The 25373-nt window shown below is 39.2% G+C and overlaps 1 protein-coding gene across 20 annotated transcripts in view; it reads right to left on the reverse strand.

Moving 5' to 3' along the window:
- The window catches only part of DLG2 (discs large MAGUK scaffold protein 2), a 1831272-nt gene continuing 1805899 nt past the window's right edge, over nt 1–25373 (reverse strand). For 13 of the 20 annotated variants that reach the window (XM_045577835.1, XM_045577834.1, XM_036427314.2 and 10 more), the window contains 6 exons: nt 17486–17536; nt 16488–16589; nt 13073–13245; nt 10805–10914; nt 5073–5164; nt 1–3144 (listed from right to left, as the gene is read on the reverse strand). In XM_045577835.1, the coding sequence (XP_045433791.1) occupies nt 3038–3144; nt 5073–5164; nt 10805–10914; nt 13073–13245; nt 16488–16589; nt 17486–17536 (635 nt within the window). In that variant the 3' untranslated portion in view covers nt 1–3037. Of the gene's footprint in view, nt 3145–5072; nt 5165–10804; nt 10915–13072; nt 13246–16487; nt 16590–17485; nt 17537–24951; nt 24994–25373 lie in introns of all 20 variants that reach the window. The other 7 variants (XM_036427307.2, XM_036427310.2, XM_036427308.2 and 4 more) reach the window with 1 other exon arrangement.

Raw genomic sequence — 25373 nt, forward strand, 5'->3', positions numbered from 1 at the left:
AAAGAACCAGAGGTGAGAGCCAGAGGAGCGAAGAGCTCTTCCCTGGCTTCAAGTCCTGAAGGGCTGGCAGTGGGATCTGAGACAGCTCACAGGCACCCAAGTGCAGCTTCGTAAAGATGGGCTCACTAATCACATGGAGCCGACCCAAGACCTTGGGGCTGGGAGAAAAGGCCTGCAAAGAGGTGGCCGACACATCCCACGGGAGATGAGCAAGAAACAGATGCCCCTGCAATTAGCTGACAAGTGGGGTTTTGAGTTTGGTAAAGCTGAGACCCCCGTGGTGCTACACATTGTACCAGAGCATGAAAAATAGCACCAGTGACACGATCTGGCACTTTTCCGAAAGGGCCCAGCATGGGAAGGTGACATTGCGCCTCCGGCAAGCCTTCAGATTGGAGAGAGCTCCGGACAAAGTTTGCAGTGTTAGCACCAGTCTGGCCCCAGGCTCCAAGTGCATTGGCACCACATGTGATCTGGGTAACTCTCCTGCCGTCTCCACACCAGTTGTCAGGTTTGCTGCAAAATATACCCATCCACTGGAGCCATAGAGACCTCAACGTTGGGAGGCGCAAGACAACACAACAAATGGAGGTGTGAATTCTATAGGAAAAGACCCTCTCACCAGTTTGCTTGGTGATTCTTCAAGCAAATATATATATATGTATATATATTTATATAAATCTACATAAAAAAATCAGTGCAAATGCCAATTCTAGTATGAAGGCATCTACACTAGGAAAATAAAGTTATATTACTACAAAACCAAGGGTTGGTGGTTCAGTTTGATTGTACTCAGCCACAACAATACTTAGTTAAATGAAAAGCACACTGCACAACCCACAGAAACATCTACTCATTAATGACAGTCCTTTAAGTAAATGGTTGCATGCTCAGTTGAGAAACCAAAGGAGTAATCATGGTGGCCTAAAGATAGAGCTGGGACCAGGAATGGCATTCTGGTGGCAGGAAAGGTCTGGGAGCAATATTGATGAAAGGAGACCTCAACCTGAAACTGGCTAATGGCAAATGTGGTCACATCGGTGACATTTTGAGCAGTCTAAGGGGATTTCTAGAAATTTTAACTTTCATCAGAGGGTAAGTACATTGCCAGCCCTTTCATTAGCGAAGGCAGCCTCAAGACTACAGGTAGATGCATGATTTTGCTTTTCTGTTTGTTTTGGTGACTGCAGCCAGGCAGAGAGTGGTAGTGTAAGATGAACACCATCTGTTTTTTTGGAAAGAGACCCTCATTCTAAGCTCCAATGTTCTTTCTGTGAAAAGCCTCACCACAGCTGATGGCTCTGTCTCTTGCTTTCCCACCCCAGCCTGCATGCTGGTTTGCTGCACAGTGTGGCAGAATTCCTGCCAGGTCTGGATGTACCCCAGTAATAAGGCGATGGGGCTGAGTCTGGGCCTGCGTAGAACCCAGAGTTGAGTGGTTATTGAGATCACAGAAAAGTCTCTCTCTAAACACCTTGGGCACAAGCAAAGCTAATGTCACCACCAGCTCTAATGTAGGATATAGGCTTTGGGAGGTTCCTTTCTTTAAAAAAAAAAAATCATTATTATAATTGCTAAAAAATAAATTTGGTCCAGGTGCAGCCCTCAAGAAAGGCAGTTTAATTGGTCAACCTCTCATTAGTTGTGTTTCCTTATTGTTCTATCCCTTTGCCCTGTACATAGAAACAAGTCTGCACTCCTCAACCCCAACCAGATAATTCTCTTCTCTCTCTCTCTTCCTCAAAGAAATAGTGCATCTTGGGACAGATCTATGACTAGCATCTCTGGCTGTTATAAAATCTGTTACTTGTGAAACAGACAAATGAAAGTGTCCTAATTACTCATGATAGGCCAAAATACTACATGACCCTTTAAGAATTGCATGTAAGTAACTAGGAACAAAGTTATTCAGCTATTTGCATGGCAGGCCCAGGTTGTTTATCAAGAGAAAAGCAAAAACTTCCCTTTAGCTTGTTGGTATGAGTCAGTCTCTGAAAGCCATCAGCTTAAAAATGCATTAACCAAATGTCTTCCAAAAATATCCATGAGGACAACTCATTAATGGATGTGCTCCATGAGAGTCTATCACTAATGGGACAGGGAGATCATGGGAGGTAAGTAAGGGAGAAGTCTGAGTCAGATTTAGAAGGAACTCAGATGGTCTTAGTGGATCACTGGCAACAGAAGGGAGAGTGCAACTTCCAGTTCTTGAATTTGATAATCTGCAGGTAGTGCATACAGTTAGTCTTTCCATTAATTAGTCTTTACAAAATATTTCACAAAACTTTTTTAACCTATAGAAATTTGTTTCTATACATTTAATATATTTTTATTGTATAAATTATTCTCATCTTTAGTGCCTTCTTTCACTTTATAAATGGCAAAATAGACAATAAACAATCATGAAGCTAACCCAGGTGGAACCCCCTCTTCCCAGTAGGGTCAGTCCTCCATACATTCGTGAGTTTTATGAAATGCTCATCTTTGCAGGTGCCAGTCAAAGAAACTACATGCACATCCTTCCCTGATATTATGCCGTCTCCAAAGGAACTCCTTTTTTTTTTTCCTTCGTTCTTTTGTTTGCTCCTTAAGAAATCAAAGGATGTGCATATAAAAAGTCAAAGTGGACCAATTACAGATGTGGGTAATGGGAAGGTTGGTGAAGTTCAAGTGCTGGCAACTTTTCTTTAAAGCAAAAAAATACAGAGAGCTCAGCAGCTAAGTCAGCTCTGGACATCTGCTGGGTGAGGAGGCTGCCCAGCTTGGGCACCAAGCCCATCAGAGGTTCATCCCTACGCCTGGCCCCTTGAGCAAACCAAAGCCTTCCTGCGTACCACAGTGTCTTTTCTGTCCCACCCTTTGGCCCCTCTGTTTCCTTCATGGCTTCACACAGTTTGTGTTGTACATTCATCAGAATTCACATTGACTGCAAAACATAAATGCAACAAAAACATAAAAGCCTCCAAGTAGTAATGTTATATATATATTTTGTTCTTCTAAATGCTCTTCTGTTGTTGTCAGAGATGCAGTAGCTAATTTATAACTTTTCCTTTGATGGGATCCAGATGAAAGGCCCAGACTGCTCTTCAATGACAAGCTTGCACTGGTTATATATATCTTCTAAGCTATCTCCTTGGACAATAGCTAGAACGAAAGCAAATGCACCCAGCGTTAGGAATCTATCATCCATCACACAGCGGAAGCTCAAATCAGTGATAGACAAACTTATCAGGAAACTTAGCATGACTTTTCACTAGTAAGAAAAAGCAGAAAATTCACTTAAGCAAGGTCACATCAACGATGAAAAAAAGTGCTTTTTAAGTTATGTTCTGGATCAGCAATAAATGCAACACAATCGTTTTCCTTTCTACATGTATGTCTGTTGTTCTGGACAATGAATCATCCATTTAATTGCATTTTATGAGTATCTATCTACTCTGGGACAGGCCCTGAGGTAGGTATTGATAATTTTTTCACACCGAGAGCTCCCCATTTATTAAGGAAAGCTGGCCATATATGTCTGTACTGCACTTACTTAGACACAGAGGAAATAACAAAAAACTTTAAAAGGAAATCCCATTCATTCTCCAAGTAATCTGGTAACATGAAGTTTTACCCTAGATACTCAAATTAAGATTATCTTATGATAAGTACTTATAAGAAACATAATAAATAGGAGGAAAATAAACAAACTGATCAACTGTATTACTAAAATTCCAAGTCACTTAGATTAGATTTAAGTACATTTTATTGTCTTCTGTGGGGGGAACAAAGCTATCTTGTAGCTACATCTCTAAAACACATCAGTGCTATCTTTATTACAGTAGGGCTTACATTGCTATTGAAACATGGTTTAGGTTTTCAAAAACACTCTTCAGAATATATTGATTATTGTGTTGTATGCCCAAATATAAGCCACTGTCAAATAGACTTTGTTTTGACTTGATGATCCTACCTGGATGCTCTTTTAGGGTGAAATATAACTCCTATCTTTGTTATTATTAGAAATTTTACTTAAGATTACCCGATTCAACATGTTTGCAAACTGCTAAGCCATTGGTGTTTTCTATTCTGAGTAAGATAAACAAGAAAATATCTAACTTTACATAAGGTTTTTCAGGAGGAAAGTTCTTATTTTCTAACTATCATTTGTAAGGCAAATTCCACAAATATTGCTCACTCCTTGGATTTAATCAATGTTTCATGAATATATATATATATATATATATATATATATATATGAGAAAACCCAGTATACTCAAGATTAAAAAAAAAATCGTTATTTATTCCCCAAATTTCATTTCCAAGGTCATATTTAAAAAGAAAAAAATAGTTTTGTTTGACAGGGAATTAATTGAAACATGAAGTATTTCAAGACTCTTGTTCACATGTGTTAATGGGGAGGCCGACCTTCAGGTCACTGAAGCGGAGGCTGGAGGCCCTGAGATTCTGCTCTAGAGTGACTGCTTCGGACAGCCCTCAGAGTTTCCTTTTCCACGTTTTCTAATACCAGGGAGATAGTTTAATGAAGCATCAATGCCTAAACTGTCCTTAATAGCAGGAAGTAGCTCAGTGGCATCTGGCGTCCTTAGTAAGAAAAAGCAGAAAATGCACTTAAGCAATTCCACACCGGGAACCTGGGAGCTGGCTGCAGCTTAATTCAGAGCAGGGGAAATCCAGAGTCGGAAGCAAATGGGCGAAGCAGAGGGAAATTGGGGATTCTCAGAAAGGTTTTAGGGCCCAGATGTACTATTCAAAACCTTCAATATGCCAAATGTTAGGCAATTTATCTCCTTTATCACAGTTCCAGGGGAAATGAGCTTACCTGTATTAGGCTTACCGAGGTTTGTAAGTTATATAAATGTCTGGTCACTATGTTGTACACTTGAAACTAATGTAATATGAAACTAATGTAATATGTAGGTTTATAACTTTTGGTAGGGAAAATTTGTACAATAATTAATAAAAAAAAAAAAGAAATAAACTGTTTCGTATCCTCACAACTGTAAACCTGCTTTTGCCCCATCCTCTATGTCAACTTGTAATTGAAAAAGATTTTAGAAAGAACTTACCTGTAAAATACTCTCCAAATTCTTGTTCTAGCTTAATTGCACGATCATAGGTTTTCTTGGCCTGTTCCTCTGTGAGACGCTTGTTCATCTCCCTGGGAAAATGAGGATTTAGTATTAGAATGCACAGAGACTATTCAAAACCCTTAAAAATGAAAATGTCTGGCAAAAATGAGTCCCGCAGGAGACTTATTGGTAATCTTAGCGGTAGCTTCCTCATCTTCATTTGGGACTCCTCTTTGCTGGAATAATTTTTAGCAACAAAGACTCCTTCTCAGGAACTCCCTCTCTCCACAGGCAATCTCTCGGCCCCACAGTGGGTTGAAGCAAAACCTGTCTCCTTATGATTTCCGGGAACTGGTCTCTGTTCTGCCCTGGGCAGTCCCACCGGGTAGGGCTAAACTTCCTTCCTCCACGACAGGCACAGGGTCTTGAAATCAAGCCCTCCAGTGTGGCTTGAGGTTTCCACTCCTTCAGAATCAACTGTCCTACATCCCTCCTCTGTTCTCTCCTTGGATATGATTTCTGAATCCTAACCTTCCTTGGGCTTTGCTCTAGTCTATCTAGATCTCTTTTACTAGTAAATGTGGGCTGTAGAACTGAACAAGATTTTCCCAGGGTGGTCAGAGGGAGGAGAGAGCTGGCCAGAAGGAAAGGCATATCACAGCATTTTGGACCTCATTACATATGAGAGAACATGACTTAGCTGTTCTCAGGTCCTGACCCCTCAGAAAGCTTTGATTTCTCGACTCCCCCATCCTTCCCAGGAGCTTCTGTTCATCTTTAATGTGCAACAGAAACCATGTGGAGTGGAGAAACACAGAAAGTGCTTCTGAAGAATTATAGGAGAGGTGAAGGCCCCTTGGGCATGTGTATCTTTTCCCCCTCACCTGAGGACATGCTTAGAGAGAGGAAGAGGTGGAGGAGGGGGTAGGGGAAAGAGAGAGAGAGAGAGAGAGAGAGAGAGAGAGAGAGAGAGAGAGAGAGAGATATCAATGCAGTTGCCTTTCATACATGCTCTGACCTGGGGATGTAAGTCACAACCTAGGTTTGTGCCTTGAGCATGAATAGAACCGGCAACCTTTTGGTGCACAGGATGACACTCAACCCACTGAGCCACTCTGGCTGGGTAGGTGTGTGTATCTTTCAGGCTGAAAGGCATTCTGCAGCTCTTGCTGCTCAACTTTTACAAATGGGAGGCATGTCTGTAGCAACCAGCACCCTGAACTTCCTCTGTTTTTATAATCAGATGTAATCTCAAGGAGCTGCTGAAGAAGGCTGAATTAAAGTGAACACAGAGGGGGAATGTAACAATCCATAGTGCTGGTTCCAAAATATTTTAAAATAGACTGCAAGCAAGTACTATCAAATAGTGAGCCAGGATAGAGGCGCTTGTTAAGGAACAATATCTAACGCTCAATTTTGTTCTGATAGAATGGGCTGTAAAGGAATTATGCCTGAGATTCTCTGTCCCTTTCTTTCTGTTGGCCTGCCAACTATTGGTATATCATTAACTGTATATAAGTACTGCTTAATCATTGTAAGTTTATTTAAATCCAAACTAGTCTCAAGGGCAAATTGAGGTGAGAGAAAAATGGACAATAACCTAATGTACTGATCCCTAAGCAGCTTTGTCTTCCCATGTCCTCTAGTATTATTTTTTTGCCTACACATTATTTCATCTTTCCATGTTTTTTAAATAAAAAACACTTTTTTTTAAAGCCTGCCAGTCATTGCTTCTAATCATCATAAGAATACCAGTGTGACTGCACTGGGCTGATAGAAGTGCGGCCAACAGCAGTGGCATTTTAGTTCGTCCATTGGGATGTGTGGACCAGATGGGTGTAGAAAGCATTGCTGCCTTTGCATGCAACTTGGGAAGCCAGAGATCTGAGTCTGGAACATGTGGTCTTAGTCAATCCCTTTTTTTTCAGAGCAAATAACTGAGGCCTGAAGTAATAGAGAGACTTACCTAAGGCTGTACATTTATTTTTTAAAAAATATATTTTATTGATTTTACACGGAGAAGAATTGAGAGGGATAGAGAGTTAGAAATGTCCATGAGAGAGAAACATTGACCAGCTGCCTCCTGCACACCCCCCCCCCCCCCCCCACTGGGGACGTCCTGCAACCAATGTACATGCCCTTGACCGGAATTGAACCCGGGAACCTTCAGTCCCCAGGCCGACGCTCTTCCACTGAGCCAAACCGGCTTCGGCCAAAGGCTGTACATTTAATAAAGAGTAAATCTGATGCAAGAACTCAAAGTTGTTTTTTTAAAAAAAACAATTTTTAAGTCAAACAGACCTTGTATTATACCAAGACTCTTTCAAAAGAGTCTTATTTGAAAAAACAAAACAAAACACAAAACACAAAAAATAAAACAAAACAACAACAACAAAAAAACCCCATAACAAACCGAAGTCAGAATCACTAAATGATTCTGGATATGATGCTGATGGCTGCAATATAAAGAAATGGGAATTTCCTAAATTCCTGCTGTTGAAATAAACTCATCTCGTTCTGAGGGATGGTATCTATGATCCTCCTCCCAAATAGTACAAGCCCTAGAAGCTGTGAGAGGCTGTCACTCTCATGTGCAGACATGCTGGGCTCAATGAAGGGATACATTACACAGAAAGACCATGTTTTGCTCCAGATGTCAAGGAAGCATACAGCCTGGTTCTTCTTTGACTTTCCTGGCCCATGCTAGTCTGCCTTCTTGGAATTCCCTTTGCACTTTTTGTAGCAATGACTAAATTTAGGTTTTTAATTCCCTAGTATATGATTTTTTGTGTGTGTGTCTTTTTGCCTAACCTAGGAGTTCTTCAAGGTAGAGACCATGGCATGTTTATCAGCATATGGCAAGGAGCCTGACTGAACACACTGAAAGAATAAGTGAATGAATGAACGGACAGCTAGACAAGAAACTATAATGATGTCACAGTTAAAGATGGAGTGAACACAGGCAATTATAGGAGCAAAAAGGTAAGAGCACTCTGGGATGGCAAGGTGAAAGGTGCTCATTGCCATGGGGCGGGGCGGGGCAGGGCAGGGACAGAAATCAGAGGGGGCACAGTATAAAAAGAACATCTCTTTCAAATATACTTCCTTGATTTCATGCTTCTCTGGAGAATCAGCTATGTGTGTGCTAATAAGCTCTATGGTTTGATGTGGAAGATGCGCTTGAGAAAATATGTGTGTGATGATGTATCAATGCCTAAATGTGACAGCTGCCTTGCTCTTATTCCGGCTGACTTAGCCTTCACTCCTCCTGGGGCGTGAGCAACTCAGAACAGCTTTACTCCTGACGTAAAACCCTTGGAGAACATTCTGCATTTATGAATGAGGGCACATTGGTTGGACTGTCTCCACTACTGCACTGGAGATCTATGGATGTGGCTGCAGCCACTCTGACAGATTCCCGGTCCTCTTTGAGGGATCCAGCGTTCAGTATGTTTAATTTTCCTTGGTGATAAGTGGCTGTGATAATGCCCTAAGGCAAAACGAAATAAGTCATCTCATAGTTGTGGAAGGAAGTAGACCTCCTACTGAGCACCAGATGGGACTGTCTCCCAATCTCTACGTGGAACCAAATGTGCAACCACTGTTTCTCTCAGGCCTCACTTCCTGGGAGCCATTTATTCCACTGCCTGTTGATGATGTGAAACTTATTTTTCTATTTAATGGAACAGACTTTTAAGATGCTGTTCCTAGGATGTGAGGGCCATTTTTCTATTCTTGTTAATGTTAGCATTGCTCATAAAATTTATGAGGCTTTTTAAAAAGCCTCATAAATTACTTTTATATAATGAAATTTGTGGTTGCTTAATTCATTTTGTGCAATATGCCACACAGTATTCTACATGACGGGAAATTTAATACATGCTATTAGGGATAATATGATCAAGAACCATTATTTTATTGTTAACACAGATTTTTCCATGTGCCAACTATGGGCAAAGCTCTCTATGTTATAATTTAACACATAAATTCACAGGGCTGAACTGCCGGCCATCTCCTTATTTTATTTTTGGACTGATAAAAACTTTGCCCATCTTTTGTTTATGAGAATATAGTCTGCTTTTAAGATATCACTCTGGCAATTTCCTCAGAGACCCACTATATATTTAACTGAATTCTCTTGGGCTGCAATTCCAACTACTGCAACTTGCTTCATTCCTTCATCCTCAGAGAAGATGAAGATGGCTGAGCAGGTAGTTGATGGCCTCTGCAAGCAACTGCGTTAACCTCTGGGGGTAAGTAATTTCTTTGATCTTTTCATGAACACTGTTTTCTTGAACTTTGTGGTACTCTTCTGCAGCCTGTCAAACACCCTGAGGTCTTGAGGCCAAAATAGAGGCATATTTGAACAAAGCTCTTGTGACAGACACCTAGTGTTAACTCTTGTGATCTATTGGAAAAGGCACTGTACTGTTCATATGTTTTATGATGATCAAATAGCTGTATTCTATTTATAATAAGGTAACTTGATGTATTTCATAGCAGTAATAGCAAGTGCTTCCCATATGCCAAAGAACTTTACATTCATGATCTTGTTTACCTTTCTTCTAGCTCTATGAGGTATGTGTTCTTAATGTGCCCAGTTTAGAGGTGAGGAACTCAAGGTCATGAAATTGACCAGTGGCAAAGCAAAGAACTAATTCTGGCCTGATCAATTTTCAAGTCCCTGCTCTTTGCCTCTTTGTTCTGCTAACTTTGTGGCGACTGCAGCCTCATTTTTGTACTGAAGTTACCTATAAAGTAACTTTGTTTAGAAGTCTAAATGGGATATTTCCATCAGACTGTCAAAAGAAATATGTTATTTTGTAGTCAAGTCAGATCAGAAATATCTGCCCAATTTGTTTAGTGACTTTTTTTCCTTTAATATATTTTATTGATTTTACACAGAGAGGAATTGAGAGGGACAGAGAGTTAGAAACGTCAATGAGAGAGAAACATCGACCAGCTGCCTCCTGCACACCCTCTACTGGGATGTGCCCGCAACCAAGGTACATGCCCTTGACCGGAATTGAACCTGGGACCCTTCAGTCCGCAGGCCGACGCTCTATCCACTGAGCCAAACCGGTCCCGGCTGTTTAGTGACTTTTGAAGGAAGATATTTTACAAGTCTTCTGAAAATTAAAAAATATATTTCCCCCTTGTTCATAAATGTGCACAAACATGGAGCTGTTGGCTTAAGTAATAGATATTTTACTGCCAAGCCATTAAGAAACTCCCTATAAAGGATAGTGGTCTATATTCATGAGGTTCTAATTAAGGAATGTAAGAATCCTGTGATACAATCAAGTGAAATGCCAATGAAAAGAGTCTAAAATATTGTCCACTCCTTTGATAAAAATCCACATATTTAAAAAGATTTACCAATGGAACTGCTCTCAGAAGAAAGAAATAATTAGAAGATGATGCTATCTATCATCTGGAAAACCGAACAACCAAATTAAATCAAGCTACCTTCAAAACAATAAAACAATCACACACACACACATACAACACAACTTGTTAAATGAAAATAAAAGTCAAGAAGCATTACTGAAGACATTTTAAGGAATTACATGTCTGTAGTGACTCAAAAACTTCAATACAGCTTTAAAAAAAGGGAATGCTTTTTAAAAAAAATCAATAATGGCATTTCCCTTTTGAAAGCATTTGTGACAGAGCTGTGTCATATGGAACAGGGGGCCAGATGAAGGCCTCCAGTGGCCTCCACTTACATCAGAGGTTCCAGAGACTTGGGCTTAATGAAGATGGCAATGGGATAGAGCTGGGCAACTTGTAACCGCTTGATAGCATTTCCTGACACGTCAAGTATACAGTGTTTGCCCTGGTAGAAAGAGAAGAAAAATATGGAGTTAATCCAGAAAAAAATGATCATAACCCCACATCCACTAAAAGTAATGTAAGTGTGTTAGGGGAAGATAACGGATAATGGATTTCTCAGGGTTGAGAAGGATCACTGCAAAGCACAAGTAAAAGTTGTTACATAGGTGACTGCTGAATGCTTGCCATGACTCATATTTATCACTTCCTTACTAAGTGTCTGCCCTTGGGATAGACATTCCACATGTTATCTTAGTTCACTATTTTCTTTTCTTTTTAATTTATTGGGGTGACGTTGGTTCGCAAACCATACAGGTTTCGAGCATCTAACTCAGTAAATCATCATCTGCACTCTGCATGGTGCACCCATCTCTCCAATAAATATCTGATGCTTTACACAGAGAAGATATGTAGATGTGAGTAACGTGACTGGTTCTATTCTCATAAAGCCCGGAAACCATCTCTGAAGACAACTGTCAAGAAGAAATTCCCACATCTATGAGGTAGGTATTCCACATCTATGAGGTAGGTATTATCAACTGCATTTTACAGAAAAGAAGACTGAGGCTTAGAAATATGAACAAACTTGCCCAAAGTCTCAGTGTTAGGAGGATGGAAACAAATCTTGAGCTCTTACACAGCTGTTGGTTGGGATAAATGGACACCTCATTGTCTCATTCTGCCTGATGGTAAATTTGGAGGAATGGTCATCATGTGAATTTAGAATAATTCCATAAGTATTTGCTGAGCGCTTATATGTGTCCTGACCTTGATATGCCCAGCCTAGCAGAAGACACTCACAATAAGGAGTTACCTTAAATCTTGTATCTTAAATGCTGAGAGGGAGGCTTGCAGAAGGTATGTAAATTTCTTGTTTGTTAATGAATAGAAACTCTATTACATTATAGCACAGCTCATTTAACTTGGCTTCCACTGCAATGAATGCTCAGAGCAAGGAGCTGCTTTATAAAGTATTTCTAGAAAAGTAGATATATTTGCCACACATCAGATTCTACCTCCTGGAGAGAAATGGCCTCATTACTTTGATGCTGGCAGAACTTTACAACAAGAAGAGAAAAAGCACATTATGCAGATAGAAACAGTCTGAAATAGGGAATAACAACTCATCTGTAATATTTAAGTGAAAATGAGCTGAGTCCATGAATACTTGAACTCCTATAATAGGAGAAATGCACTGAGATGGTTCAAGCTTTTACCACAGCAGCAATAGCTTTCGAATTTGCTATCTGTGAAGTGTAGCAGCTACATAAAGTTTCTAAATGATTTATTCACTGGCCAGAACATTTCAAGTTAACAAAGGTTGTATCTTTATGTTCCAAGAGAATAGATGCAATTCTCCAGGAAACTGATTACAAACAGTATGATATAAAAACTAACTTTTGAGAGAGGGAAATAGATGCAGCTGCTCAGTGTATTCTTAGGTAGACATTTAAATCTCTTCATTTTTGTACCAGTACATCAACAGGGAGAAAACAGTATTCAACCCAACAAATATCAGTTAAAAAATAACAAATATAATTGGCTTTTAACTTTTTTCCCCTCCTATGAAATGAATTCTCTGTTCACAGATCTGGATCTCTCAATAGGCAGATCTTAAAGCCACACTCACATGCTTTCCTATCCTATTCTTTTTGGAATGTTCTTTTCTTTCCAGTCACTTAAAATTATTAGGCAATCGCAGCACCTACAGCACCCTTAAGTTAGAATTTTTGCCAGTAGTAGGCTAGGCAGTCAGCTCATCTCTCTCTTGATCCTGTGGCTGTTAAGTTTTCAGGGAGATAAGACATAACTCCTGCTAATAAACAGACTTGAGGATGCTGATCTAAACATCAAGAGTAATGAAGCTTCCTTAATAAGTTCGATGTTGTTTTCTGGGATCAAAGTCAAGGACAGAGGGAATCTTCATAAATTTCAAGCTGTTCAATGCCTTTATGTTATACTCCATCCTCCACCCCCTCAAGTCCATCAGCTTATTTTACTGAGATTAGAGCAAAGATTAATGACCATGCTCCAAAGTGATTCTTTGCTTAGAGGTCTAAATGGAATATTTCATCAAACTTTACAACTGCAATCAGGAAAGAGTAATGACCAAAATATGAGACCCTTCAGCAGAAGAGGTGTATGATGGTTAGTGAACATACCCTTTCTGCTACAAATCTCACAGACTGCACACTGGTTCCATACAAGTTGTCATTGTACTGGCCGGCTTCTATAAACTTGTGCTCTTGGATGTCCTTCTCCATTTGTTCTCTGGAAATGACAAAGTGATAGTCTCTGCCATCCACCTCGTAGTCACGCTTTGGCCTTGTAGTATCTTTATAAAACAAAAAATTAATAACATGAAGATCATACATTGACACCAATAAACTTCTTTACACTTATTTACCCCACTACACACTCAACATAATAGATAAAAATATGTAACATGAAGTAACATGACATAGTTATAGGTACCAGGCCTATGCCTCCTACTGTAAACAACTATAAAACTAGACAAAATACATGGAACAGCTATTTTCAGGCACCAGACAACAGGCAGTGCAGGACTGTGATTCTTGATAAGAGAAATATATAAGGGGAAACTACATCCATTCCACTTTCATTTATTAATGGAGAGCCTACAGGTTATACAGTGGCCCCAGAAAGATCATATTTTGGAAAGTTACTTTACTAGTAGACCCATCTTCACCATCTTTACTGGAAGAAGCTGATTTTTCAGTAAATTATTATCTGTCAGAACAAAAACTTAATATTTTATAAAGAAAAATTATAAAATCCAGGCTCTCAGTGATGTAGCATCACAATAAAATATTATGGGACAAGCAATGAAGCAAGAAAATAAAAAAGGACATACAGTAAGAAATATATTCAGGAATTTAAAAATATATGAAATTAGATCATCACAGTTTAGGTTGGATTGAAAGTTATCAACTTTAATTGTGGTTAGAGGTGGCTAAATTCTTTGGAAGAGGTGAAGGGCATACAATTTTCAATATCAATAAAAAATGTTAATATATTTCAAATATTTGACTTAGCTACTGTATTTCTAGGAATCATTATTAAAAATTGCCAAAACATAAAATTTTATCTTGAAAGATGTTCCATTATACCAGTTTATAAATTATAAATAACTTTAACATTAAATTATAATTCCATAATAGTGAAAAGCAGAGACAAAATACCCATAAGTGAAGATGCTTAATTATGGCATAGTAAAAATTCAAAATATTTATGTAAAGTCTAATAAGGCTAATATGATAAGTGTCCCTCTGACTGTCCAACCGGTTGCTATGACATGCACTGGCCATTTACAAAAGAATAGCACTGTGGACCTGGCGCCCACAAAGCAACACTCAGCTTTACCCAAGTGGGACACAGGCCCCACCACCATCCGGAATGACAGCCCACCAAATCGCAGCCATGTTGCTGAGATCTCATGGCACAAAATGTGGCCCACAGCCCAGCCCAAAAAGGTTGCTGTGGGGGCCAGGTAATGACATCACATAGAAATGCTCAGCTTTCTTTCCCTAGCGACTAGCCTCCTTGGAGTTTCTTCAGCCCAGAAACATGACTTGCTTTATAGCCAGGTGGAAACATTTTACACTTTAACCAAATGTCTATGAAGCATTTTCCTGTGCCTCATCTCATTTGATCCTCACAGAAGTCCTGGAGTAGGTAAATAGGAGACTTAGTAGAATCCTATTTCTTTTCATTAGCTAGAAAATGGAGACTTAGAAAGTTTAGAAACTTGACACAACTAAAAAGAAGTAAGAAACGGTGGACCTTAAAAATGACTTCAGATTTTCTCACTGCACAGTATAGTCAAACACTGCTGCAGTTAAATATTTTTCCCTTTGCTCTCCCTGTGTGATTTTTCTGCTGTGTTGATGATAACTACCTGAAAGAGAAGTTGGGTGCTTCATTGGGCTGGAAACAGTTTAGCTAAATCAGAAAACAGGTCTAATTAAGAAAAGTTTATATATATATATATATATATATATATATATATATACACATACATATACATATATATATATATATATATATATATATATATATAGAGAGAGAGAGAGAGAGAGAGAGAGAGAGAGAGAGATCTTGCTGGTGTCAATTGCTCATGTGTGTTTCCATTTGTCATGTCGATCATGAATTTGGTTGACACTTATAGAGAAAAGGTAAATAGCAATATTAAAATATTTCTTCTAATTTCCTTTCAGTGTGCACAAATTTGTGCACTGGGCATCTAGTTTTAATGTTAAATAAAAAATACTGTATATATCTAATACATATCCAACCACAGGAGAAAATGCTTATATAGAAAGAATGAATAGATGGAAAATATTAACAGTGATGTTATTTCTGGTTACTGTTTGGGATTCTGTATGTTTTTATTTTCTTGTTTAACTCTATTTTTAGCATTTCCAAGTTTTGTACCATGAACATGTGTTTATTATCATTTTATAGTGCTATTAATTATAAAAAAGAGTAAGAGAAGAGTGCGTGAGGTTCAGGAGAAAATGAAAATGATGCTTAAGGATTTTGTGGGTGTGTGTTCTCTTTCAAAATTGGAGGAACAAACTGGAAGTTGCTATAAGTGGTTTGACTTGATCATTTCTATATTGGGTCTTTTTCAGGATAGATTTTATGGCAGGATCTCTCCCCAGAACCCTTGCTGGGAACAGTTTTATGAGATATAATTATCATTCTAGTTTCCTTCTGTTTATGTACTGCACACCTACAATTCCTGCTATTCTTACGCATTCCTGGTGACATGTGTAGTACTGAAATATATGAGAGATACTCAAAGCATACAGTTTTAAAAATGTAGAGTGAGAAAGAAATATTTGTTGGGATCAGTTTTAAAAGCTCCTTTAGTGAATCAACTAAAAGTTTCTGGTGAGTTTGTCTACATACACAGAAAGCTTCTATACATTAATTTGACAGTGAGAAAGAGATGGAAGTGAGTTGAGTATGGAAAGTATGGTGGGTGGAAAGAGGTAGTGCAGAGAGAATTTTATAAGACTACACTCAGAGGGACCAGGACACCTGTTAGTTGTCCATGTGACAAAGTAGTTTAAAGTCTATAATGGCCTGGAGGGGACATTAAAGTTGTATACACCTCTTTGTCTTCTTCCTCCCAACACTTGGGACTATTAACAAACAGGGGAAGGTTATTTTATTTTACTTGTGAACTAATAGATGGCCCTAAGTCATCTTGAGGTGATTTAACATAAGGCTTTGTTTCTGACCTTTCTCATTCTATGGGAATAGATGTTTCAGTGGCATTTCAATCAATCTATGAGAGCATGCCAATGCCTATCAATAATCCTATGCTATTTTAAATGCTATCACAATTACAAGGACATAATCCATCCTGCCTTCTTGGGGAGCACAGTCAGTGTGGAGAATATATCATACTTACTAAATAGAGAACAATACAAAGCAGGATACATGAAAAGCATTAGGCAGATAAAATTAATGGTAGGTAATGTTTTATCATCTCAAAGGGAGTCAAGCCTCCCCCTCCCCCTCAGAGAAAAGAGAAGTGATACTCACGAGGCACACAGGAGCCAAATTTGTCAGGGAATTCAGATATCAAGTCGTCGTTGATCCGATCCTTCATGGGGCCCAGGATAATCACTGGCCGAGTATAGTTTACTGCAGAGGGGAAGAGGCAGAGGCAGATGAGGAGAGAGACATGGAAATTGACTGTAAAATTGCCAAACAATAAGAGCTGCCGAGGGCATTACTGCATTGGATAAATTGCCCATACAGCTCTGCACTGGGAAATTGACGTTTGACATGCAACCTGTTTGTTTGTTGTGGCTACTTTCTGGAATTTATTAACAGGAAAAAAAGCAATTGCAGTGTCTGTCAATGAAAAGAAGCATTTGGAGCGGTTTTGCTTGCAATTAGGCTGTGCCTACACGGTGTCAAAACAACTGCATTTAGTCATCTCAGTGGGAGAAGAAAGATTCCAAAGCAGCTGTTTGGCCATTGTTTGGATAATGACTTTACAAAGTAATTGTTGGTAGTAGCGTCAACTTATATTTTTATAATTTCTCCTCCTCGGCTCAAAATGCCATTTATACTCTGTGGGGTTTTCCCCATTCCCTTGTAGTGTGGGGTTAGAAGGAACTGTGAACTTCATTGGGAACAACTCCTCATCTGATGCTTGCATTTTCTCTACAATCTCACAGCCTTTAGCTTCTGTCTGAATGCTTCCAGGAAAAGCAAAGGCAGGCTCCTGGAGCAGCCCACAACCGAGGACAGCCTGCTAGAAAGCCCTTCTCAATACTGAGTTGTCTTCCGTCTCCTGGGACTTTATCCAGTGCTATAGGTGGGGCTCCATTAAGGACCACTCATCTGGAGGGGCTGCTCCCTCCTCCATGGTCAGCAGTGTGTGTTGGTGATAAGGCAAAAGAGCATGTGGTCTGGGACAGCTGAGCCTTAAGCAGAGTTTATTTTCCTCATTCCATCACTCTTTCCCTCCTATAATGGAGTCCCCTGTTGTGGCCTGGAATTCAGGAATCAGAACATGCAGGGAAACTTACTTTCCTGCCTTGAGACAGGCTCGTAAGAAAGAATGAAGTCTTCTTGCCCTCCTGAGAAGAGAAGAAAGGAAATGTACAGTGGACTAACAACCAGTCATATACGACAGCTACAAGCATCTCTGAAGCACAGGAAACAGGCACAGTTCAGGATTCATTTTCCTTACTATCTCTCTTCCAAATGACTGATTCCAAAACTCCCTTCATCCTCATAGAACTGTTGAGCACTATCACCATGTCAGGATACCAGTGGCCATGCCTCCAGATAATAAATGGAGGCTAGCTGTTCAGGGCAGTGACATCTGAGGCTGCCTTTCCTCTGACACTGAGCAGCGGAGTGCCATGGCCTCTATACCCAGCATTTCTACTTAAAGCAAGATCGTCTAGTTCAAAAACAGGCTGCTTACACTATCAGATTTTCGGGACCTTTTATTTCACCTTCTATTTTGTTTCCCAGAGAAGCACACTATTCAAAAGCAAGTGTCTGCTTGCTTCATTTATGATGCAAAAACGACCTCAGAATATATTACAGGACACTGAGGATTTTACTCTAATGTTAATTCATCAGGAAAATGCTGAGTCAATCAAGAAGGTAAAAAATTAAAGAGTCCCCTAAGTCCTTGATGATAATTGCCGTGACACTCTTGGAAAAAGAATTAAGACAGTGTAGCAAAAGTGTCAGCCCCTCACTGTCATTTGCCACGAGCCTCCTGATTCATGGTGGGTCTCAAATAACCATGGAAAGTAAATTGATTTTAGGCAAATATTTTTCCCCCCAAATAAATATTTTATCCAGTTGATGACCTGGGCATGACTCAGCGGCAAACCCAGAAGGGTCTGCTCTTTTATTTGCTTTAGGCCGGGGTAACTATCTTTTGATGGGAAATAGTTTAGGGATGTTGAAAAGGGCTTCCTATCTGTTCTATAGAGGAGGTAGTTTTTCCTGGAATCAAAAGGCAATGAATCTTACTGCTTTATCTCCCTATTACCCTTCAAACACTGTCCGTCTGTCTGTCAACACCACATGTTCTTCCTTCAAAAGCCATAGCACCAGACCCGGTGAGTTCATTTCATAAAAGGAGTTCATAGCACTGATAGTTGCAGACTGACAACAGATTTGGGGAAATTAAGCAAGTATGTGGATAAAGCTGTGAAATACAGATGTCTTCCCTAGAGATTGGGTAGGTGGAGTGGGGTAGGGGTGTCTTACAGAGTGATAGCCCTGGCCTAAGTCATACTTACTTCCCTCTTAAGCAGGGCCTATTCTCAGAATGGCACTGCTAGGCCAGCCTATTTCCTAAAGGCATGGAGAGTGGGCCTGATGTTCTTTCTAAGTGGCATCTACTCACAGCTTCCCTAGGAGTCTTCAGGGCACATTCCCACATCTGGGCAGGGGTTTGGTATGTGAGGAGTCAGATTCACATTATTTTAAAATTCAGGAAAAATGATTCATTTTAATAAATAAGACTATTGACATTTACAGAGGCAAGGCAAAAAAAAAAAAAAAAAAAAAAAAAAAAAAAAAAAAAAAAAAAAAAAGATTGGTTTCCAGTTATCTAAAGCCTTAGAGGTAGAGGTCATCGGATTTCAAAATACAAGTGTAAAATGTTTGGGGGGAAAGTATAGCTTTGGGAATAGAAAAATGGCAGACTTGGAGCTAATATTAGACTGTTTTTACAGGGAAACTTGGGTGGAATGATTAAAATGTGAAAGAATACTAACTATGGTATGACAAAAGTTTGAAACATCAGGTGATATTTATGTCTAGCCACTAGACTGGGCACTCCATAAAGGCAAGGAGTAGGTTTCATTTACCACTGTGTCCCCAGCCCTTAACATAATGATGTCAATAAATTTGCATTTTGATTTCAGTGGTAGAAAACAGGATGAGTAATGAGGCCAAGGTAGGTTCTACTTTGTGTTTCTATGTGCTTTCCCTTTAGGAAGTGTGGTTTTCTCTCAATGAATGTAACATGTTATATAGGAATCGCTTTCCAGTGGTCTTGAAAATCATTCAAATCAGGTATTTGGTGTCAGTCTGTATAATTTTATTCAGAAAACTAGGTTAAAGCAACATAGCTTTGGTTAATTTTGTTAGGTCTCTAGTTCCTTGTTTATCGATTGCTTTTTGGTTTACTTTCTAACTTATACCAGGCTGATTCTTGTTCAGAACAATAAAACTAGCAGTGGCAACATTCCTATGTCAAGGCCCATCCCAATTCTAATGACCTTCCCACAGTCAGGTGTTATGTAAAGAAGTTTTTAGGGAAGCTATGGTGGTTGGTATCACACAATAGCTGTGTATTCAGCGCCTTAAACCAATTTTCACTTTCATGTTCAAGAATGAAAAGCCCTATGGGTAATGGAAAGAAGACTAAGAGGCAAAGGGGAAAAAAGTCACAGCAATGAAGGAAAGATAATCCATGTGTGTAATCCCAGGCCATAAGGGGCTTTCACAGCCATTTCTTTTGTGATAGGTGCTCTGATGATAACCCATTTATAGATAAAATAGCAGAGGGTAAGATATAAAGGTGCCTGTTTTCTCAGGTAGTAAGTAGTGGAGTCAATATTTAAAATCACATAATTTTTGCCGAGACCGGTTTGGCTCAATGGATGGAGCATCGGCTTGGGGACTGAGGGGTCCCGGGTTCGATTCCGGTTGAGGGCATGTACCTTGGTTGTGGGCATGTCCCCGGTGGGGGGTGTGCAGGAGGCAGCTGATCGATGACTCTCTCTCATCGATGTTTCTGACTATCTCTCCCTTCCTCTCTGTACAAAATCAATAGAATATATTAAAAAAAAAATAAAAAATAAAATCACATCATTTTTGACTCCTTGTTGAGTATATGACACTGTCTCAAAAAGGCAAGAAATATAGAATTCTCTGGGGGCTTGGATATAGGAGCAGACCTTACCAATGAGCAAAGAATGAGTGGCAGAGATAGGCGCCGAACTGGGTCAGAGTCACTGAGAGGTTACTTGTAAACACCACTCATAAACACCAACTCTTTAAAAAAAAAAAAAAGGCTGTTGTGTTTTCTCCATAAAATTGTCATTCGTAGGTAGTTTTTCTATTTTTGTTCTGGAGGTGTTGGCACTTGGGAAGAACAGCCAACAAAAGAGTACCAACTGTTACTTGGTCTTGGTTTTGCAACTGCATGGCTGAGAGTGGGAGAGCAACAGTGCTGTGTGGGGGCATCTGCAGATACAGGAAACAGCCTTTGTAACAATCTCCATGAAACCTGCTTCCAGTGTTTGAACTGGAAGCAGGTCACAATAAGAGGGACTTGGAGTCAGACCTTGATATGCACTTAGGATAGAGAAAAGCAAGTTAATGTTCTTTCGGAATCTTTGGAAACTAGAAAAAAGAGAGGAGGGAAGAGAAGACCAGGGGCAGTACATTTAATATTCTAAGTTTAGTGTTTAGTGCCTCCATTTGATGATTGCTAAGAATAAATTAGGTTCTTAGAATCATAGTACGTTAGTGTTAAGGAAGAGTTTGAAGTTCACGTGGTTCATAGATGGTGAGTATGTAGCACATGATGCCAATCCCCCATCCCATGTCCTTGACTGGCATCACAATGGGCTATTGCCTGAATTACTGCAGAGCCTTAAGTTGGCCTCAATACTTTCAGGACAACTCTTCAGGCAGATATTACCAAATGGTGAGAGTTGTAATCTTGATTAAAATCTACTTGCCATCTCTGTTTGAAACCAAACTACTCATTTTACATAGGAGAGGACTGAGTGATTTCTTCCAGATCACATAGTGAATCTCCATGGGATGTTCAGAAGGATTAAATCAGTTAATGTACTATATAGGGGCTCTACATCAGGCTTAGAACATGGTTAATGCTGTATAAATGATGCTGCTTGTATTAATTTAATAGATTGGATGGTTGAAATGTTCCAGATAAAACATGAAGGATTACAAACTATAAGGGAGAGTGAGAATGTATGTGATTCAGAATTAAATTGCTTTAGTTAGACTTGCAGTGCCACCATGTCAGTGAGGGACATTGCCTCTTGGAGCTTCAGCTTTCTCATCCATAAAATGGAATAGTACTACTAAGATGCATCTCATAGTTTTGTTGTAGAAATTCAATGAGAAAGTAGATATAATGAACAATTGCTTTATGAAGGCTAAAGAACTAGAGAAAATATAAGGGCAATATTTGGGACATGAAGCAAAGGACAAGAATATGGACACTATTTTGACTGATTCCAGTGGAAAAAGTCTTGGGTCTCCTCATCTGCCCCTCAACTTCACTCAGTTCATTTCTTTAAGCTTCTAATTTTAAAAATTCTACTTAGCGGATGAGCACCAATGGGTTATAAGGATAATCATCAGCACCCCATATCCATAATGGCATAAGAGCTTTACTGAGCTTTGAGGAAGGCAGTCTTCAGCTGTAGAGATTGAGAAGTCTCCATTACACCTGCATGGCCTTCACTGCATCCCGATACAAGGGCAATTGAAAATGAAGCTACAAAACAACCACAAACAGCCAGCACTCTACTACTATGTTGACAGACTGAAATCGGAAATTAGTCCATAATTAAGATAGTTCTGAGGTGGCATTTTGCATAATTAGACAATGTGCTCTATAATTATCTGCATTGGGTTGGTGCTCAATATAGTTGGACTTTGAAAAAAAATTATTCTATAATGATTGAGGTGGTGCAACAAAGCTCTGAGTTATTTATTAAAATTTGAGGTATAATGTGTGTGTGTGTGTGTGTGTGTGTGTGTGTGTGTGTGTGTGTGTATGTCTCAGGAATGTATGAGGCTTTAAAGTAAGGTTGTTAAAATCTCTTAACTCCAGTATGCAGTGTGAATTGTGCAGCCTGGGTTTTTGCCTCTAACTGCTGATTTAAAGCCGTTTTGTCCCCAGAGTGAACAGGGAATGATTCTAAGGGTAGAAAATAACACCTGAACATCAGTGGGAAAACGGTCTTTTTAGTATTTGTTTACTTTGCTATTTATGAAACAAGGTGTTCATAACTACAGCAAAAGCCAGGAATTCAATAGAAAGTGCAGCCAATTTTGATTTTCAAATGGCACTTTCTGGAAACTATGTATGTCCCAAGCCTGTGTGTCTTTTTTCATGCCTCTGCCCTACCTGGAAGGTTTCTTCCTAAACTTATCTGGCTGGTAAGCACCTCTTTTTTTCCAAAGCTCAGTTTAAAGCCACTTCCTCTTTGAAACCTCAGTCTTGGGCTAGACTTTTACCCTAGAAACTGACACACTTTGTGCATTTATTTACTGCTCTCTCTCTCCTATTATACGGGTCCTGAGCTCCAGAGTTGGCTGAGATTCATACTGGGTCTCATGGTGCCCATGAAGAGAGAATGACCTGCAGTAGATGCTGAATACATGAATTAATTTTCCTCTGTGATTCCTCATGTTTCCAAACTGGAGAAAGAAAAATCTTTCATTCCTCTAAGCTCTGAAAAAGGCTCTTCTTACTTTTGTTCATTTGTAAAGAAAGCAATCAGAGAGGCTGACCTTCTATAACCTCAGATGAGACCCAACCAATCTAGATTATTGGACTCCATATTTGCTCTAGTAATATCATAGAGTCCAGTTCCAGCTCTTCTCTCTTCTCAGAGATAATTCAAGCTGCTTCCAAATGTTTCCTTTGTTCATTCAGTTAACATTTATGTGCACCTACTATCTGAGAGTGAAAGGAATTATGTGACGCCATCTTGGAGCATTACTGTCAAAACTTGTCATGCGGCTAAAAGCCTTGGCCCAATTTTTAAAAGTCAATGATTCTAGGAAGAACATTCCCAGCTCTGAAAAAGAAAAGAGGGGTCTCTACAATACTCTAAAAAAATTCTTAGAGGAAAAAGCAGTTCTTGTATATACTTTCCATAAAGAGGATTAAAAAAACAAGATGTGATCTCCTTTCTATATACAGGATGCTAGCACAACACCTAAAAATTGGAAACTGAACAGCAAAGAAAGTAGGTCCATGAAATCTGACAAATGATATATTTCCTTATCCTAAATTGAGGGTACCTTAGGTGTCAGAAAGAAAAATCTTTGGTTACTTTTTGGCTTGGATTCTTTGTTTTAAATCAAATGAAGATGTTTCTCTAAGTTGGGACAATTGTAAAATTGTAAGAATAGGAGATTGTAATAAGTTTAAGGACCAAATTGAGGACAATAATTCACTGATTCCTTCATTCATAAGACTTGTCACTTTGTTGAGGAAGAAAATTGGGTGGTTCTAAAATTTGTCGGATCAATGGTATCTCATCACAATATGTTTTTTTTTTTTTTTTTTAATTTTATCCTGTGGTGTGTTTTGTCTCCCTCCTCTTGCCTTGACCCCATCTGTCACCTTTCTTCTTTTGTGCTTTTTTCTATCTGGTTCTCCAAAGCCTTTCTCAAAATCCAAATTAAATTTGTCATATTCCAAGAACACTGTGTGACAGTCTATCTAAAAAAGGCATAATTCTGTAAGGTATCATACTCTAGAATAGATTTTGTTGGGTCAGTTCTGTTTTTTTTAATCACTAGTTTTCAATTAATACACTATTCAAGGAGAAAAAGCCCAACCAATTTCTGTCTTGTAGCTGTGGGTCATACGTATTTTCTAATATCCTCACCAACTGCTTTCTGAGTAACCCACTTCAGTAAGGAGTACCAAGAAATATTGCAGAAATTGTAAAAAGCCCAGTTAAGATTAGTATGCATCTATGTTAGTCACCAAAAACCAGTAAGTAGGTGGTAAGAAACCACAAGAACGAATCAAAAGGATGTGCTTGGTGTTTGGTGAATTTTTTTTTATACACTAAGCAAATGGCTTGAGGTAACCAAACAAAGACCAGAAATAACTTTTAAGTAGTTACCTACCTTTTCAGTTAAGCTTTCTGATCCAAGATTTGTTCACTTAAAGAAAAATGTGAGTTCCTTCAACATTAAAGGATGAAACTTTTTCATCACTTCCCAACCATCAAATACATAATCTTAGATGTATTTTAATATCTACCTTAAAATTGTAATCAAGGAGAGAAGAGATATAAAAGGTTCATGCTCAATTTAAAAGGAACACTGTAATTTAGAAAGATTTCACTTGTAAAGGGGACCAGGAACAGAAAGGAGGACAATAAAACCATGACTTCCAGCCCTCATACAGGGAGTTTAAATTATTTGGGGATGGGGTGGGGTGGGGCAGAATGTCAAAATCCACCAGGTTGAATTCCCCCCTCCCCCCCTTCTCTGGGAGAATTGCTTCACAGGCCAGTCCACTGGGGTTGGAACTGCTTGCATTAATCACACGAGTCCACCGGGGACCCTAGTGTCTTTTGTATCTTTTCACATCAAAGGATGATCTCATTTCAAGCCATTTGCTTTGGGTGAAGATGAAAACAGCAGCAGCAAACATCTGAAATGACCACCACAGGCAACGGGGGCAATTGCAAAGGAAAAAAAGCCACAAACCAAAGCAATAACTTACGGTAGCTACTTTCGCTATCGCTGGCATTAGAGGAAGCATGTTCTGCAAGAACAGCACAGCAAATTAAAGAGATACCAAGCATTGGCGAGCAGCCAGAACTTAAAGGCACACACTCATGCACGGCGACTAGAAATGGGAGCAAAAGGCAAGTAGAAGGCCGCAGAGGAGACAGCATTAAGGAAACGAAGATAAGATTAAAAAAGATGAAAACTTTATCTCCATTTTATAGAAAACTACTATTTGATTGCTATTTTTTTTTTTAAGGAAAGTATCTTTAATTACAACAAAAATGTATAATGTCAAGCAAAGCACTTTCACTTTTATAAATACTTTGACCCATTCCTATAGGTCTGATTTTCCAGATTTGTGTTATTGGGTGTCTCAGCTGGATGTCTCTCGACTAAATTCAGGGGTTTCTAAAC

The sequence above is a fragment of the Pipistrellus kuhlii genome, unplaced genomic scaffold, assembly GCF_014108245.1.
Source record: "Pipistrellus kuhlii isolate mPipKuh1 unplaced genomic scaffold, mPipKuh1.p scaffold_m20_p_9, whole genome shotgun sequence".
Lineage (NCBI taxonomy): Eukaryota > Metazoa > Chordata > Mammalia > Chiroptera > Vespertilionidae > Pipistrellus > Pipistrellus kuhlii.